Below are 16,633 nucleotides of genomic sequence, written 5' to 3'. Positions count from 1 at the left end.
TGTTTTAAGGTGGTAATTTTATAACAGTTTAATCAAGGCAATCTGTAGGTCTAAATGGTAAACTGACTACTTGAGTTAGAAGTCAGAAAAGGAGGCTGCCCTTCTAGAATACCGTGACCACATGTAAGAAAAGCTGAGTTGCGTCTTTCAACGCATGATTTTTTTTCTTCCAAAGCATATGTTTTGGCAGCCGCAATACAAGTTTGTTAATTAGATTGCTCGGGTAACCAGACAGCCGCACAACGTCAGGGAGATTATTTTAGCAGGAACAAAGCATACACACGACAAGTCAGGGCACTGTACTACAAAATTGCATCTTGGCGACTAATAATTTACAAATGTGCACAGTGTGTGACGAGGAGCTATATACCGTACAATATATCTGAAAGGAGATGCTTGTAGAGTATGAGGGCATGCGAGACGGGCTAAACTATAATTTAAGGATGGGCCATACATGAGCGGAAATGGTAGGCCAGCCATCAGGTCTTCTGTGCAGAAGCGAGGTGCCCCATCTGCTCGGTGATCTGGTCGACATTGTTACGGTGACCGAACCAGTAGCAGTCTAGGCCCATCTTCACACCGTCCTTGGATTCATGGCTATCCTCGACGGCTAGCGGCTTCGGCGTGTCTGTCAGAAACCGCTCCCAGAACAGATCGTTCGCCACGGCCTGTTCATGTGGAGTCTCGGCCTCGGCGTTCGTCTCGTCCTGCGAAGTGTCTGTGGTGCTGGCCTCGGAGCTCATGTCGACTTCGGCCGTTGTATTGCGCTTGTCTTCTTGAATTTCTGGGAATAGTAGCATTGGACTCTGGACAGCATAACCCGGAGGCTCTGCTAGCTCCGGTGAAGTTGGCTGAAGATCTACTCCGGTCTCCACTGGTGCTTCCTGCAGACCTGCATGAGCCGGATCATCAGTGCTGGGTGCAGCAGAAGCAGAAGCAGTAGCAGCGCTGAACATGTCTTCAGAGGGCGCATAGTTGCCCGCCCTCTGGACGAGCTTCTCCATGGAGACCAGGGCCAGCTCCATCTTCTCAAAAGGCTCGGCGTTCACCATGACCATGCCCGGCGTCTCACCACCAGTCGCCCGCAGATGCGGCACCCGCTGCTCCTCGGCCGCCGCGGCGGGCTCCTCGGCGAAGAAACCGATCGTCGGGACCCTCCTCTTCTTGCTGAAATGGTCTGTCGGCTCCAGTTCCAGCATGGTCTGCTGCCCTGGATGAACGTCGCCCCGTCTCCTCTGCTGGATGTCACGCACGGAGGCCACGACGTCCGCCTGCCGCTGCTCCATCGCCAGCAGCCGCTCCTCCAGCGACTGCATCAGCCAGCTGAGACCGCACTGCTGCTGCGCCTGCCTCTGGAGCTCTGCCACGAGCACGCTGTTCTCGTGCTTGAGCCTGCTGATCTCCTCCTCGTACTCGCGCCTCTCCGACTCCGCCAGCGGCCCGTTCACCTGGTTCTGCGGCGAGTGGCTGTGCACCGGCTTGCGCCGGTGGATGTTCTTCAGGAGGTGCATGTGCCCCCTGATGAAGTCGTCGTTCGCGAACTCCCATCGCTCCGGGTCGATCTTCCGGAAACCCTGAGACGATCAAACAAATGAAATCAACAATCAGTACGTCACAAGAAAATTATCAAGATATACTCCCTTCATTTCTAAATATAAGTCTTTTTAGAGGTTTCAATACGGACTACATACGAAGCAAAATGAACGAATCTATACTCTAAAATATGTCTTTATACATCCGTAATCATGTAGTGAAAACGTCATGGATGAACGGAAGCAAACCGTATGCAACGATTGGACTTTGGAAACGGAAAAAGAGGTTGAAGCGATGGAGTGGATCAACTCACGTAGGTGTTGAGCTGCCGGATGAAGCTAGAGAAGTTGTTGTGCTTGAAGTACTTGGGCAGCAGGTCCCGGGAGAAGTCGGGCGGGTTCCACACCACGAAGCTGGCGCCGCCGGGGCCCCACGACACCACGCGGCTGGTCGCCGGGTCCTCCACCATCTCGTAGGTCTTGATCAGGAACGGCGCCGGCGAGAGCGAGGCGCCCTGCGGCTGCGACTGCGAGCCCCCCTCCATGTCCATGTCCATGTCCATGTCCGTCGATCGGCCCAGCTCGGCGAGAAAGTCTTCAACTGGATTGGATTCGATTCGATTCGGTGCCGCTCTTTGTTCACATGAATCAAACTGCACGCGGTGGAAAATTCTCGGTCACCAAGTGGGCAAAGACTGCGACTTGTCGTCGATCTAATCGACTTGTTCTGCAAGCACGGGCGGAAGCAAAAGAGTCCGTTAAGCAAGCGTAGCCGTACAAGCGAAGGGTGCAAGCTGAACTGCAGTAACAGTCAATAATTTGGCAACTTTGCCGGCGTCCGGCGAGAAACAGGGGACAAGAGAAACGGGGGAGAACTCCGGCGCACCTGCGGCGAAGACACCGGCGAGGTCCTTCCCTTCCGGCCGGCCGACGGGAGAAATGTTTAGGAGGCGGGATTCCGGAGAACAACGTAGTGGAGGTGGCGGATCCGGAGGTAGAAGAGAGGGAGGGATCGGGGTGGAAAAGGCGGGCGGCGCCACCGGTGCAGGTGGCACGCGGGCGGCCTTTTATAGGGCGGCCGTCGTCGCGCGACGTGGACGTGTGGTTGCGCTCAGCTTACGGGCTGGTCGTTGCATGTGACGTTTGACTGAGCAGCGCATGGCGCAGCCGTCGTGGCGTGTCCCGCTTCTAGACGCGGACCGGCAGCCGGTCGTCGGAGTCAGCGGACCAGCTAGCTAGCGCGCACACGATTCCACTCGTCCGGCGAGCGGCGACCGGAATAGATCACGGTTGATTGATCATTTGGACACAGTGGGCAAGCTTTTTGAACCGGGCATTAACCCCTTTCCATTGCGATGAACGGAAATACAACAGTTCCAGAAACAAGTTCAAGGAGGAGGGAAAGGAGAAAAGCGAGTTCACGCACTGTCAGAAAATTCACCACATTTGACCGACATTATGATGAATGCCATGAGACGAAAACCTGAGCAGCACAAATATTAAAAGGTCTAACTATCTATTACAGAACCGCCACTCGGGGCCAAACTGATTCCAACAAGTCCAAAAGACATCCTACTGAACCGGCAAGACCATAGAACTCCAAGCTTCGAAACGCAGCACCAGAAGCGTTACTCTCCGGTGATCGGTTGCCTGGCAGCATCACATAACTTCATCATATGCATGGTACCCATCCTGATCTGCTCTGCGCCTGCGCGTAGCTTCTTAGTGTCCTCCCCCCGAGTTTCAGGTGGATGGGGCCCGTTTCTCTCCTTTTAGTGACAGCCATGTAAAACCCCGTTGATGTATCTAAACCTGGTAATAGTTTCAAAATCAATATGAAGCCAACCCAAACCATACGACTCTATCTCTTCCATCCAAACCAATCCAATCCAAAATTTCACCATCATTATCCAGACCAAACCAAACTATGTACGTTTTCTAACCAGACCCATCCAAACTATATTTCGTTTTTGGACTGAATCTACGGTCTGAAACCGTGGACACAAGAAGCGGGCGTGCTCGCCTACCCATGCTCGTGAGGATCGACGTGCTTGCCCACCCATCCGAGGGAGAGGATGCGAGGAGCCAAGGCGTGAGCACGCTGACGTGCACTCGTAAGCTTTTGTTGACATGGACGTACACGGGCGAGTGTCCGGCGAGCGTGCGTAGTCCGCAGCCGGAGCCGGCGGGGAGCAGCGCGTCGATGAGGTCCGCCGGGATGCCACGGCCGGCCACATGCATGACGCGGCCGCGGGCATGTCGGACACGCAGGTGACATTGAAGGGAGAGTCCGGGTCGGTGGCGTCGAAACCAGCCACGTCGACGACATCTTCAGACCTTACTCCATCGGGATCACGGACAGACCACTCATGCTCAATGCCTCCATGCACGCCATTGATGGATGGACTGAATTGAGTTAAGTACGTGCGTGTGTATTATGTGAAGCGAACTGGAAGATGGCCGTCTTGTACTATTTAGTCGAGAAACTGAATTCTGTTCACAGATTGAAACGGTTTGAGACCAAATCATCTGTATCCAGACCAAACCAGTCCAATCCAGTAGTTGACATAATCCAAACTACACCAGATTGTTTTAGATTCTCAGCCCATTTAAACCAACCAAACACAATCTAATAGAGAAACCAAACTGAAATTAAAGTTTCAGTCCAAATTATTCTCAGGGTTAGATGTATCATTACTGGGCAAGCTAGTGTCGTTTTCGCAGATGCTATGGAGAGAAGGATGGCTGGAATCCACTTCGTGTGTGGTTAGATTTTAGTCGACTACTCCCTCTGTCCGGGTTTATTAGGCTTAAAGACAACTTCTTTTAGATCAAGACACATAATAATTTGCTCACATTAATTCTTCCATTTCACTCCCAATGCACTCTCTCACATGCATGCAGCCAATGAAAAAACACACATGAAGTGTATTAACTTTTCAGCCATGGCACCAACAACAATAGCTTTCAATACAACCAATGAAATGGTTGCATGCATGCACCTTTCCAACGTGGGGCCTTATAAAAGGGGACATGCTTGTGATGCTGAGAGACCTAATAAACCCGGACGGAGGGAGTAAGATTTAATGTAGTCTCACTCAAATAACACAACATATAAAAGAAGAAATAATTTTTTTGAAAGAAAATGTTACACATATCTTCATGTCAGATCTCATGAATATAGCATCGACTAAGACTTCGATAAGTCTTAGCCCAACTCCCGCGCACGACCCCAAACGAACGTTCGTTTTACCCGGATTCTGTCCGTTTGGGTATGTCAATGGGGTTGTGTCCGGGAAGTTTCTGAGATACGGTGGCCGTGCGTCCAACGCACGGACGCATCCCGGCTGCATCCTGTCCACGTACACTTTTCTTTGCAAGTCCATAACTTTTTTTCATCATTGATTTTTGGTACATGGGAATACATCACCAAATTTTGACTAGAAAAGTAAGACCAAAATAAACAAGAACTACAAGAATACATTTTAGAAGATATCCAACTTCCATAACTGCTCCGGTAAGTTGGATTAGTGCCTTCTTGATGCATTCATTGTTGATCGATGGAGGAGTCTCGATCTTGCGTGCTTCTTTCTTCTTCGAGTCTAAGGAAATAGACATTGCTTCCTTGCATCTAGTCTCATATCTAACCTCTATTCTAGCAACAAGTGCACTAGTCTAATCTCTGGCCTCTATGCTAGCTAAAAATGCACGAACATCTACTAAATTGCGCTCTATCAATACATCAATGTACTCTTCTTCTCAAAACCAAAACTTGCATCTATTCTACACAATAAAATTTTAAGTTAGCACAACTAGTCAAATTCGAGAGCACAATCGAAGCTAAAAAAGTAGCACATACTCCACCGTTTAAGTACTTGATGAACACCCATGCGGGATGTTCCGGCGTTGTAGACACGACCTTCTTGATGCAGCCGTCGCACTTAATGAGTGGCAACGGTGCGCTGACGAGTTTTTGGGCTAGCACCGAGTCTGACCGACCACCATTCATGTATCTACCGGCGGAGCACCGACGGTGTAGATCCGAGCGGCTAGAAAAAGGCGTCCCTGTGCCACCGATGAGCGGGCCAGAGGAGGACACGCGCACACGGCCCGCCCGTCCGCGCGCTGTTCGTTTCACTCCAAAAAGCGGCCCAAACTTGAACCGGGGATGGGTCAAAAATGGACAGAAAACGGATAAAAGTCCGTTTGCACCCTCGCGCTGGGCTGTCTAGTTTGTCTGTTTTACTCTAAACAGACGTACCCTAACAGGATGGAGTTGCGCGCTGAAGTTGGCCTTAGTCGACTGAGAATTAGCCATCCCGATCCACATCGAGCAGGCCAGCTAGCTGGACACACGGGAATCCTATCCTAGGGTCCATCGCGTGAGCTGTCCAAAATGAAGCAGACGGCTCTGGAAATACTCCAGTCTGCATGCATGGCCTCGCTTCCACGAAACTATACTCGTTATTCGTACAGGAAGAAGAACACGTAGAAACAAAACAAGTGGAAATTCCAAGCCAGCCTCGTCAACGGGTCTCCTCCGCGGTAGCCGTGTGGACAGGATCTATCGGCGATCGTTAACGTGCGAGAATTATCACCGGCGTGCATGCACCCGCGCGTGGAAAAAATCTATCTGGGCGATCCACCAACGGCGATGTTTTCTTCAGAGCCTTTCCCTGCCGCAGGTGGCGAGCGTGCTCCGCGATCCATGCATACTGTTCTCTGTCCGTCCCCGGGAATCAATCACTTCAACTGTCTGTCTCGCGCGTCAGCTGCGCCGTCAGGGAAATGGACGTGGAACGAAGCAGCAGAGTCCTTGCGTGCTCTCTCCATTCCCACGTACTCCCTCCGTTTCATATTACTTGTCGCTGATTTAGTACAACTATACTAAATTTTTAAAATGTAGATTCATTCATTTTACTTTGTATGTAGTTTATATTAAAATCTCTAAAGATATTTATATTTAGGAATAGAGGGAGTAGGGTGCATGGACTTGATTAGCTGGGTGGTCATTTTCTTGGCGATTTCACTCCATATCTGCACGGGAAACTCTTGCTTTCAGATCAGCATCTAGAAACTATGGAATTCACTGTGGACTTATATTTAGACTATAGCAAAGATCTTGTTCCATGAAACAGATGAAAACGGAAGAAAATTTTCTCATTATATTTTCCTATCGAAGGTTAAAATGCTTTCCAGAACTATATTTTTCTTGTAGCCGGTGTTTAGGAACAACACTCTGGCAAAAGACAACCTGATTAGGAGAGGCCGGATTGGAGCGCGCCCATTTTCTGTGGCGGACGTGGAACGAAGCAGCAGAGTCCTTGCGTTTGCGTGTGCATCTAGGTACGTAGTACTGCGTGCATGGACTTGATTAGCTTATGGGTGGTACTGGTAGTGCACGGGAAACTCTTGTTTTCAGATCATCCTCTCAGAGCAACTTCAATAGGGCGATCCATTTCGTCCGCCCACATCCGTTTGAGTTGGCGCCGACAAAAGTGGCGGCCCAACGCGTGTGTCCGCCTGACGTCCGCGCCGACCCATTTTTGGCCCAAAATTGCGTCTGGAATGCGTCGGCGCGGACGCGAAGCGCGTCTCCTCGCCGTCCGCCGCGTTTCTACCTGATGGTCACCCAACTGTCACCAGTCGTCTTATTTATGACGACCACCGACAGCGGGCCCACACGTCAGTCAGTGCGCGCGTCCTTTTTTAACCACGCGTGCGGCGGGGTCGGCCTCATTCACTTCTCCCGTCCACATCTGGCCCCCACTACTCCCTTTGCTTCCTCGCCAGCGACCGCAAACCCTAGCGCGCGCCATGGGCCTCTTCGGCAGCAGCAATGGCAAGGGCAAAAGCACCCCCGACGCCTCATCATCCCGTGCTCCCCCTCCCCCTCCACCGCCGGCGCGTTTCCGCCCTGAACGCCGGCGCCTGCACATCCCGGTGCACCAAGCGCGGTGGCACTGGGAGTACAGGCAGCCCCTACCCTACCCCGACGTGACGCTGCCGTACCGTTGGCATTTGGATCCAAACCGGATCCCGGTGCCGGCGGTTCCGCGGACCCAGCGGGCGCACGACGACGAGGTGTGCCGGCGCTGCGCGCTTCTCACGCCTGAGCAGCGTCGGCTGCCCGAGTTGTTGGGTAACGTAGCAATAATTCAAAAAATTTCTACGTGACACCAAGATCAATCTATGGAGTCATCTAGCAACGAGGGAGGAGTGGATCTACATACCCTTGTAGATCGCGCGCGGAAGCGTTCAAGAGAACGGGGTTGATGGAGTCGTACTCGTCGTGATCCAAATCACCGATGATCCTAGCGCCAAACGGACGGCACCTCCGCGTTCAACACACGTACGGAGCAGCGACGTCTCCTCCTTCTTGATCCAGCAAGGGGGAAGGAGAGGTTGATGAAGATCCAACAACACGACGGCGTGGTGGTGGAAGTAGCGGGATTCCAACAGGGCTTCGCCAAGCACTGCGGGAGGAGGGAGATGTGTCATGGGAGGGAGAGGGAGGCGCCAGGGCTCAGGTATGGTTGCCCTCCCTTCCCCCCACTATATATAGGGCCAAGGGAGAGGGGGAGGGCGCAGCTTTGCCCCTTCCTCCAAGGAAAGGGTGCGGCCAGGGGGGGGGGAGGAGTCCATCCTCCCCAAGGCACCTCGGAGGTGCCTTCCCCCTTTAGGACTCTTCCCTTTTCCTCTTCTCTTGGCACATGGGCCTCTTGGGGCTGGTGCCCTTGGCCCATATAGGCCAAGGCGCACCCCCTACAGCCCATGTAGCCCCCCGGGGCAGGTGGCCCCACCCGGTGGACCCCCGGGACCCTTCCGGTGGTCCCGGTACAATACCGGTGACCCCGAAACTTGTCCCGATGGCCGAAATAGCACTTCCTATATATAATTCTTTACCCCCGGACCATTCGGGAACTCCTCGTGACGTTCGGGATCTCATCCGGGACTCCGAACAACTTTCGGGTTACCGCATACTAATATCTCTATAACCCTAGCGTCACCGAACCTTAAGTGTGTAGACCCTACGGGTTCGGGAGACATGCAGACATGACCGAGATGACTCTCCGATCAATAACCAACAGCGGGATCTGGATACCCATGTTGGCTCCCACATGTTCCACGATGATCTCATCGGATGAACCACGATGTCAAGGACTTAATCAATCCCGTATACAATTCCCTTTGTCTAGCGGTACGATACTTGCCCGAGATTCGATCGTCGGTATCCCGATACCTTGTTCAATCTCGTTACCGGCAAGTCTCTTTACTCATTCCGTAACACATCATCCCGTGATCAACTCCTTGATCACATTGTGCACATTATGATGATGTCCTACCGAGTGGGCCCAGAGATACCTCTCCGTCACACGGAGTGACAAATCCCAGTCTCGATTCGTGCCAACCCAACAGACACTTTCGGAGATACCCGTAGTGTACCTTTATAGCCACCCAGTTATGTTGTGACGTTTGGCACACCCAAAGCACTCCTACGGTATCCGGGAGTTGCACAATCTCATGGTCTAAGGAAATGATACTTGACATTAGAAAAGCTTTAGCATACGAACTACACGATCTTTGAGCTAAGCTTAGGATTGGGTCTTGTCCATCACATCATTCTCCTAATGATGTGATCCCGTCATCAATGACATCCAATGTCCATGGTCAGGAAACCGTAACCATCTATTGATCAACGAGCTAGTCAAATAGAGGCTTACTAGGGACATGGTGTTGTCTATGTATCCACACATGTATCTGAGTTTTCTATCAATACAATTATAGCATGGATAATAAACGATTATCATGAACAAGGAAATATAATAATAACTAATTTATTATTGCCTCTAGGGCATATTTCCAACACGAGTACGCCGCCGACTCTCCTAACTGGGAGGCTTGGTTCTCCCTCGAATACGAGGAGCAATGGTGCTCGGGTGTCGACGCCGTCCCGCCGCCGTTCCCACCGCCGCCCCCGGAGGTAGAGCCGGAGGACATGGAGGCGGAGGCGGAGTACCAAGCCGCCCTTGAGGAGGCCCTGCAGCACGCGCTGGAGGCTAGCCGCATCGAGGAGGACGCACACTGGGATGGGCTGGAGCAAGCCCTTGCCTTGTCGGCGGCGGGGGACTCCGTCCACACCCCGCTCTTCGTGTCGCCGCCTCCACCGTCGCCGCATGTACAGCTCAAGCCGGAGCCGGAGCCGTCGCGTAAGCGCTCCTCGCCTCCACCCACTTGGCCGGAGGAGGCCTACTCGTGGACGGGCCAGTACCGCGAGTGGGTGAGCGCGCCTCCCGTCCACTTCGCCGCGATGCCGGAGGAGGAGGCGGCCCACCTCGAGCGATGGAAGGAGCACTGGCTCCGCCAGGAGCAGGCCGACTGCGAGGAGCAGATGCGCTACGAGGCCGTGCTCCAACGCGATGCGGAGGGGTTCCGGCTCGAGGAGGAGGAGGAGGTGCTCGCGCGGCTTGCCGCAATGCCGCCGCCCCAGCAGACGCCGGAGGAGGTTGCCCTGGCAGCGTACCAGGCAGCGTTCAGGTGGGCTGGCCCTGCTCCGGTCTTCATCGACCTCACCGACGACGGCGGCATCAAGGGCAAGGGCAAGGGCAAGGCCGATGACGTCTAGGGCAGCATGCGGGGCGGCAGCAGGCGGGCGCAGACTTTTTTTAATGTTTATTAAATTTAGGTGGACTTTGGCCGGCGTTTGACCGGCACTTTATGTTTAATTATGTTTATTTATGTTTATTTCGTGCAACTTGTTTTTTCTCACGCCGGCACATTTGGGTCGGCCTACCCATTGGGCGTTCAAGCCGACCCATTGCCTGGCCGATTCAAATGGACAAAAAGCGGACAAAGCGCACGTCCGTTTGGGTCGCCCCGTTGGAGTTGCTCTCAGTGCGCGAGTCAGATCATCCTTTCAGTATTGGTAGAAACACTTAGATGGGAATTCTAGAAACACTTAGATGGGGAATTCTAGAAACACGGGTGGTACTGGTAGTGCACGGAAAAACAATGTACTTTTGCAGAAAAATAAGAAAATTCTAGAAACACTTAGATGGGGAATTAAGATGTTCGAGCAGATTGCAAATGAGTTCTTTAGAGTCGTGCATGGCTGGCGGGTGGGAGTGCGATGAACCTTCTTTTTCTACACTCTGTCTACTACAATGCCTCCTCTGAAGTCTTCTTTTGTTGCTTCTGCATAATGCGTGCGAATGTAATATATATCCTACCTAAGAATGTTGTTTGATAGGTGCTTCACATGAATTGTTGTATGTTCCCTTGCCTACGCGTTCCAGCTCTTTGTTTCGAGGGTTTGACTTGTGGATGCCCAAAACTATGAGTTGGTTCTTGTTTAGTTCATCTACTTATCTCTTTAGCTTTATTTTGGTTAGTAGTTAGATTTTTCAATTAAATGCCTAGTATCTAAAAATATCTCGTGCAAAGCAGGCACCAATAAGCTTGGCACCAATATGTATCCTGATCACATTGATGTTGGGTTATCTTTATAATTGGCGGTCTACTAGCTCCCTATCCAGTTCATTTACATGATTATCCCTTGCATTGTGAGGAGGTATACATACATGTATGTAGATTATCACAAACATCAAATGTGCTCTCTAACTGCCCTAAGCAATTCAATCTACTTTAGGTTGGTTCTCTGTCAAAAAAATGTCAACTTCAGTTGGGTTAGGTAGCTAGTTTTGAGATCAACGAGATGTTAGAGCCTGCCCATAAAAATAGAGGCGATAGAGAAGTGGTGGCCATCCGCACCAAATTAACGCCCCTCCTTGTACAAATCATACGAACCTCACATATGTGTCGTAGGAAATGAGTGGAGTGACAATCTTTCCTATTACTTATACTACTTATAAAGGTTCGAGTTGATGGTGAGTTCACATGTGAGACCAACAACTGAATAAACAAATGAACTTCTTTCCACATGTGGATTGGCAACCTTCCAAAAGACTTCAGTAAACAAATGTACCTTCACTCTCATGCCAGATCTAACACAAATGCACTGCTAACAATACACTCTTGTAAAACACTGAAGTACCAAATGCAGAAATGTAACTCCACTCGCAATTGTGCTCATGGTTTTTAGTTTTTCTCCCCAACGAGTTCTTCTAATTTGATATTATATTGTAAGAGAACGAACAAATTGCAACTACAACTCGACAATATAACAAACCTAGCCGGTCCATGGTCTTGTGCAATCAACTTAGTCATGCCTATTCTACTATGCAACAGCGGAGCTATGTGCATTGTTGGGGGGGGGGGGGGGGGGCTCCCCCCTGATTAGAGAAAACACTGAAGATTTTTTTCTAGGGGCTAGATTGAAGAAAAAAAATGTCATTAGCCCCCCAAACAATCATATTTTCTGCTCTGCCCCCCTGCCGTTTTCTGCTAGCTCCGCCACTGCTCCTATGTTTAAAAATTTGAAATGGTGTCTCACTTTAAATGTTGTAAAGAACTATACTATGGCCACTTAATACTCTCCGACTTCCGCAGCATGATTTTTCATTGTATTTTCGCTCTCTTCATAGTTGTGAACCGTCCAATAACCGCAAAACACCGAAGTATTTTGATGATCTCCTGAGTCGCCATGGCTCAGTAGCAACACATGGGCAACGTTCTAGTTTTCTAACACTTACAGTGCATTGAACTTCTTAAAGATTTCATGTGCACTAGAAGTCGTATTGCATGTTGCAGGTTGGGACTTTACCGAAGTGCACCACGTCCACCGAAACCACTACCGACATGTGCAACACACTCGATCTATCTGGTGTACTCTTCAACTATTTTACTACATCAGGTGGGATCACGGGGGTAGTTGAGGATATTGAGATGTGATGCTGTCACACTTCGTTTGGTTGTAACTACTAACTAGGAGCAAAACACAGATGCAATATGTGAATAAAAAAATCTCGCACTGAACACGACATGCTTGACGCGGGTATCTAGATCTCATCAGGTCATGCGTGTTGACCACCGAGTACATGTGTTATTTGTAAGTACTTGTACTATGTTCAATTTGATTGGTATAGAGATGGCAGCACTATTGCATGACTTGAGTGGTTGAATATAGGTGTTAATTTGGCTCACCAACTCAATGGCGTACTATAGTTTGATTGGCACAACAACTTTATATAATATAAAGCTCCTAGCCAGTGCTCGATTCATAGGCCAAAGAGAAGAGGATCCATGCACCAAAGATGAGCTGAGCTGCTAAGGGCAGGATAAGTGCAAAATGTAGTCATGGGAGTGGGATGTGTCGGTGAAATGTCGGCCACGAAGAATATCAGTGCAACTTGAAATCATGAATGAAACCGGCTGAATGAAACTTCTCGGATGAGAAAGAGGATCCGTGTTGTGCACAACACACATTGAGCATGCTCTACAATGCATCCTTCGTTTGCTTCGTTTCTTTCATTGCAATATAGCTGGGGCTCTCGGTCTCCTCATCTCACTAGTCACTACCCTTTCATCAGAACCACTTGCGTTCGTTCCATTGCGACGGTGGAGCCGTGGGGGTACTACCTTAAAGCATGTGAGTGTGATCCCTCTATATAGATGACTCGATCCTTGTACCGATTGTAGGAATAGCCAACAGAGCACAAGAATTTGCTCCGCCAAAACGTCTTAACAAACCAAATGGACTTGGGAAGGAATATATTGTCCCTTATGAAAAGGGACCAAGGCAAGTTAATTGGTCCTCTGAATCTGTCCGGCCGGAATAAATCACGGGTCACGGCTACTTCCATGGACACAGTGGGCAAGTACGTCGTTTCCTCGGATGCTCTGAAGAGAATGGCGGTAGGAATCCACATCAAAGAGGACTAGCTAGACAGACGGGAATCCTATACGGTCCATCACGTGGACAGTTCAAGATGAAGCAGACGGCTCTGAACAGTCTGAATGGGCTCGATCATCTCCGATTGCATGGAAAGGAACCATCGTTCTCTTCTACAGGAAGACGAAGAGGGAGAATCCATCCATCCAAGCTAGTCAACCAGTCTCCGCAGTGCGCATGTGAACACGAACGATCGGCTATCGCCTACCGGCGTACCGCTCGGTGCGAGAATTTTCACCGCAAGTGAATCATTTTCGTTTTCACCGGGATGCATGCACGCTTGCATGGAAAAAAAAAATCACCGAGGCATGCCATCACGACAACGATGCCTAGAGGAACCTTCCATGCCGTGCGCGCAGGTAGGGAGCGTTCTGTGTCCCCATGCCATGAACCAGTGCAACTCTAGTTCCCACGCGTCCGGATAGAAATGGACATGGAAGCAGTGCCCCTACACGTATGTTCTAGAGAGCGAGCTAGCATGGACTAAGTCCATTGTACTTGATTAGGTCCAGTCCCGTTGGTGATTTATCCATAGAAGAAGAAAAAAACTCTTTGTTTCTTTCGAATCAAAGGCTGATCGATTACATTGACGATAGTTACAGGGCGCTTATATACCTCCTGGAGAGACACGGCGATCCAGAGGAGACATTAGTTCCAGGGAGATGCGTCGGTTGCCAGGGACACATGCGTCCGTGCGGTTTAAGAGCTGCCAGGGACACAAGCGTCCGTGCGGTGCAAGTGCTTGCCCGATGGGCAAGGGAGATTTCCCTTAATTACAAAATTAATTTTAGCACTCCCCTAATCTACGCTTGACCATACAGGACCATCTTCACGATTGTTCGGGAAGCTCTATCATCTTAAAAGATTCTCCTCCAAAAGTTCTTCATAAAAACCTTAATGAGATCTTGAAACATATACTCACAAAAAGTATAGCGTAATGTGATGTTTGAACAAGGATATCTCAAGAGGAGACCCCCCTGATGCTTGCAAGTCCCAAAGTCGTCGCATACTAATTTCATGAACATATTTCTGGAATGTAGAATTTGGTAGAGACTTGGTAAATAAATCAGCAAGATTTTCACATGATTTAATTTGCAAGATGTTTATTTCCCTGCTTTGTTGAAGATCATGGGGGAAAAACTACTTAGGAGAAATATACTTAGTGATATTACTCTTGATGTATCCTGTTTGCATCTGTGCAACACAGGCCGCATTATCTTCATAGATAATGGTTGGTGATTCTACCGAACCAATTCCACATGACTATTGTATGTGGTTCATCATTTTGCGAAGTCATACACATTCACATGTTGCTTCAAATAATGAAATTATTTTAGAATGATTGGTAGATGTTCCATGATATAGCAGTGCCACCATGTAGGAACACGAAGCCGGTCTGTGATCTGGCATTATGGGGATCATACAAATAGCCGTCATCTACATATCCAATCATATCAGAGTCCTGATTTTTCTGAAACTGGAAAAATAGGCCAAGATCCTTTGTGCCTTGGAGATATTGAAAGACATTCTTCACTCCAGACCAATGACGTTTGGTAGGAGCTGCGCTATGTCTAGCAAGTAGATTCACTGCAAATGCAATATCAGGTCTTATGCAATTTGCAAGATACATAAGCGCTCCAACGACACTGAGGTATGGAACTTTAGGTCCCAACACCTCTTCTCCATCACCCCTTGGTCTGAACGGATCTTTCTCTATGTCTAGAGATCGAACCACCATAGAAGTTATAGATGGATAGGATTTGTCCATATTGAACTTCTCTAATATTTTTTGGATATAGGCAAATTGGTGTACCATGATTCCCGAGGGAAGGTGCTGAAGTTGAATACCTAAGCAAAATTTGATTTTACCCAAATCCTTCATCTCAAATTCCATCTTTAGGTGATTGCATGCTTCATCAATGTCTGGTGTGCTGTCGATAATGTTGAGATCATCAACGTACACATAAATGATGCAAAATCCTATAGAGGACTTCTTGATGAAGATACATGGGCAATCAACATTATTGGGGTAACCTTTCTGAAGAAGGAACTCACTAAGTCGGTTGTACCACATCCGTCCCGACTGCCTTAAGCCATATAGTGACTTATTTAGCTTTACACAATACATGTTGCGTTTTGCACTTTTATTCGGGACATCGATTCCGTTAGGAACCTTCATATACCACATCCGTCACGACATTTTGTTAAGCGAGGCAATTTCTGCTTGGATTGCATCCTTCCATTTAGGCTAGTCGGGGTGCTTTTCGCACTCTACGACAGACCTTGTATCATGATCAGTGAGAAGGGTATCTGCAATCTTTTCAGCAAAATATATGTCGACAGTCATAGTCTTACGGTCAAACGATTCTCCAGAATCAATATAGTTGATGGAAATTTCCTACACCCCTAGCGACTCTTCGTGATTTCCCAATACGATTGCGTCTGGGTGTTCCGATGTCCTAGTCAGTTTGTGCATACTGGACCTGGGTTCTGGAGGTTGCCCTTCCACTGGGTGTATACTACCCATCCGTTGTCTATCAACGTTGAGTTGACCTATATTTACTGACTCTGAGGTTTTTGTCCTCGGTTTCCTTTGCTGCTTGCTAGAAGCATGCTCCAGGTCAAAGGCCGTACTACCCACCGTTTTTAGGAATAGGGAGTTGAGTGGGTTTTATTGGTACCTCCACCCTTTCTAGTGCGTTTCTGGTCGGATTTAAGGATTTTGTAACACCTTTTAGATCAGTAAATGAATCTGGCAGATTATTTGCAAGATGTTGCAAATTAATGATCTTTCGAACTTGAAGTTCGGTCTCTTGGGTACGTGCATCAGAGGATAAAATGGCATGAGCATTCCAATCAATTTTCGGGCATTCTTTCTGGTACTTGAAATCTCTCCCTAATGTCGGAAAATGTTCCTCATTAAATATGCAATCAGCGTGAAGGGCTGTGAATAGATCCCGAGTTAGGTTCCAGGTACTTGATAATCGACGGCGATTTATACCCCACATAGATCCCCAACTTCCTGCGTGGGCCCATAGATGTCCGCTGTGGTGGTGAGATTGGGATGTATGCAGCACATCCAAACTTACGCAGATGGAAAATGCTAGGAGGATTTCCACGTACCAATTCCAGAGGAGAAGAACTGTGATATGCAGTTGGCCTCAATTGTATCAAGTCAGCAGCGTGTAAAACAGCGTGACCCCAACAAGAGGTTGGCAAGTTGCAATTCGTCAACAAAGGTCTTGCAATG

General features: G+C 49.2%; 1 protein-coding gene across 1 annotated transcript; it reads right to left on the bottom strand.

The window, feature by feature from the left end:
* Window positions 1-289: 289 nt before the first annotated feature.
* On the bottom strand, window positions 290-2,590 carry LOC147992267 (heat stress transcription factor A-4d-like). The gene is made up of 3 exons (XM_087528889.1): window positions 2,419-2,590; window positions 1,847-2,259; window positions 290-1,574 (listed from the first exon to the last, which is right to left on the bottom strand). The coding sequence occupies exons 2-3, from the start codon at window positions 2,093-2,095 to the stop codon at window positions 480-482; spliced, it is 1,344 nt and encodes a 447-aa protein (XP_087385015.1). The 5' UTR covers window positions 2,096-2,259; window positions 2,419-2,590; the 3' UTR covers window positions 290-479.
* Between the last annotated feature and the right edge of the window lie 14,043 nt (window positions 2,591-16,633).

Source organism: Triticum urartu, chromosome 1A (genome assembly GCF_056163025.1).
Source record: "Triticum urartu cultivar PI428250 chromosome 1A, HENAU_Tu73, whole genome shotgun sequence".
NCBI classification, from domain to species: Eukaryota; Viridiplantae; Streptophyta; class Magnoliopsida; order Poales; family Poaceae; genus Triticum; species Triticum urartu.
Note: the sequence above shows the minus strand (reverse complement) of the source record. Positions and strands in the feature narration are given on the sequence as shown.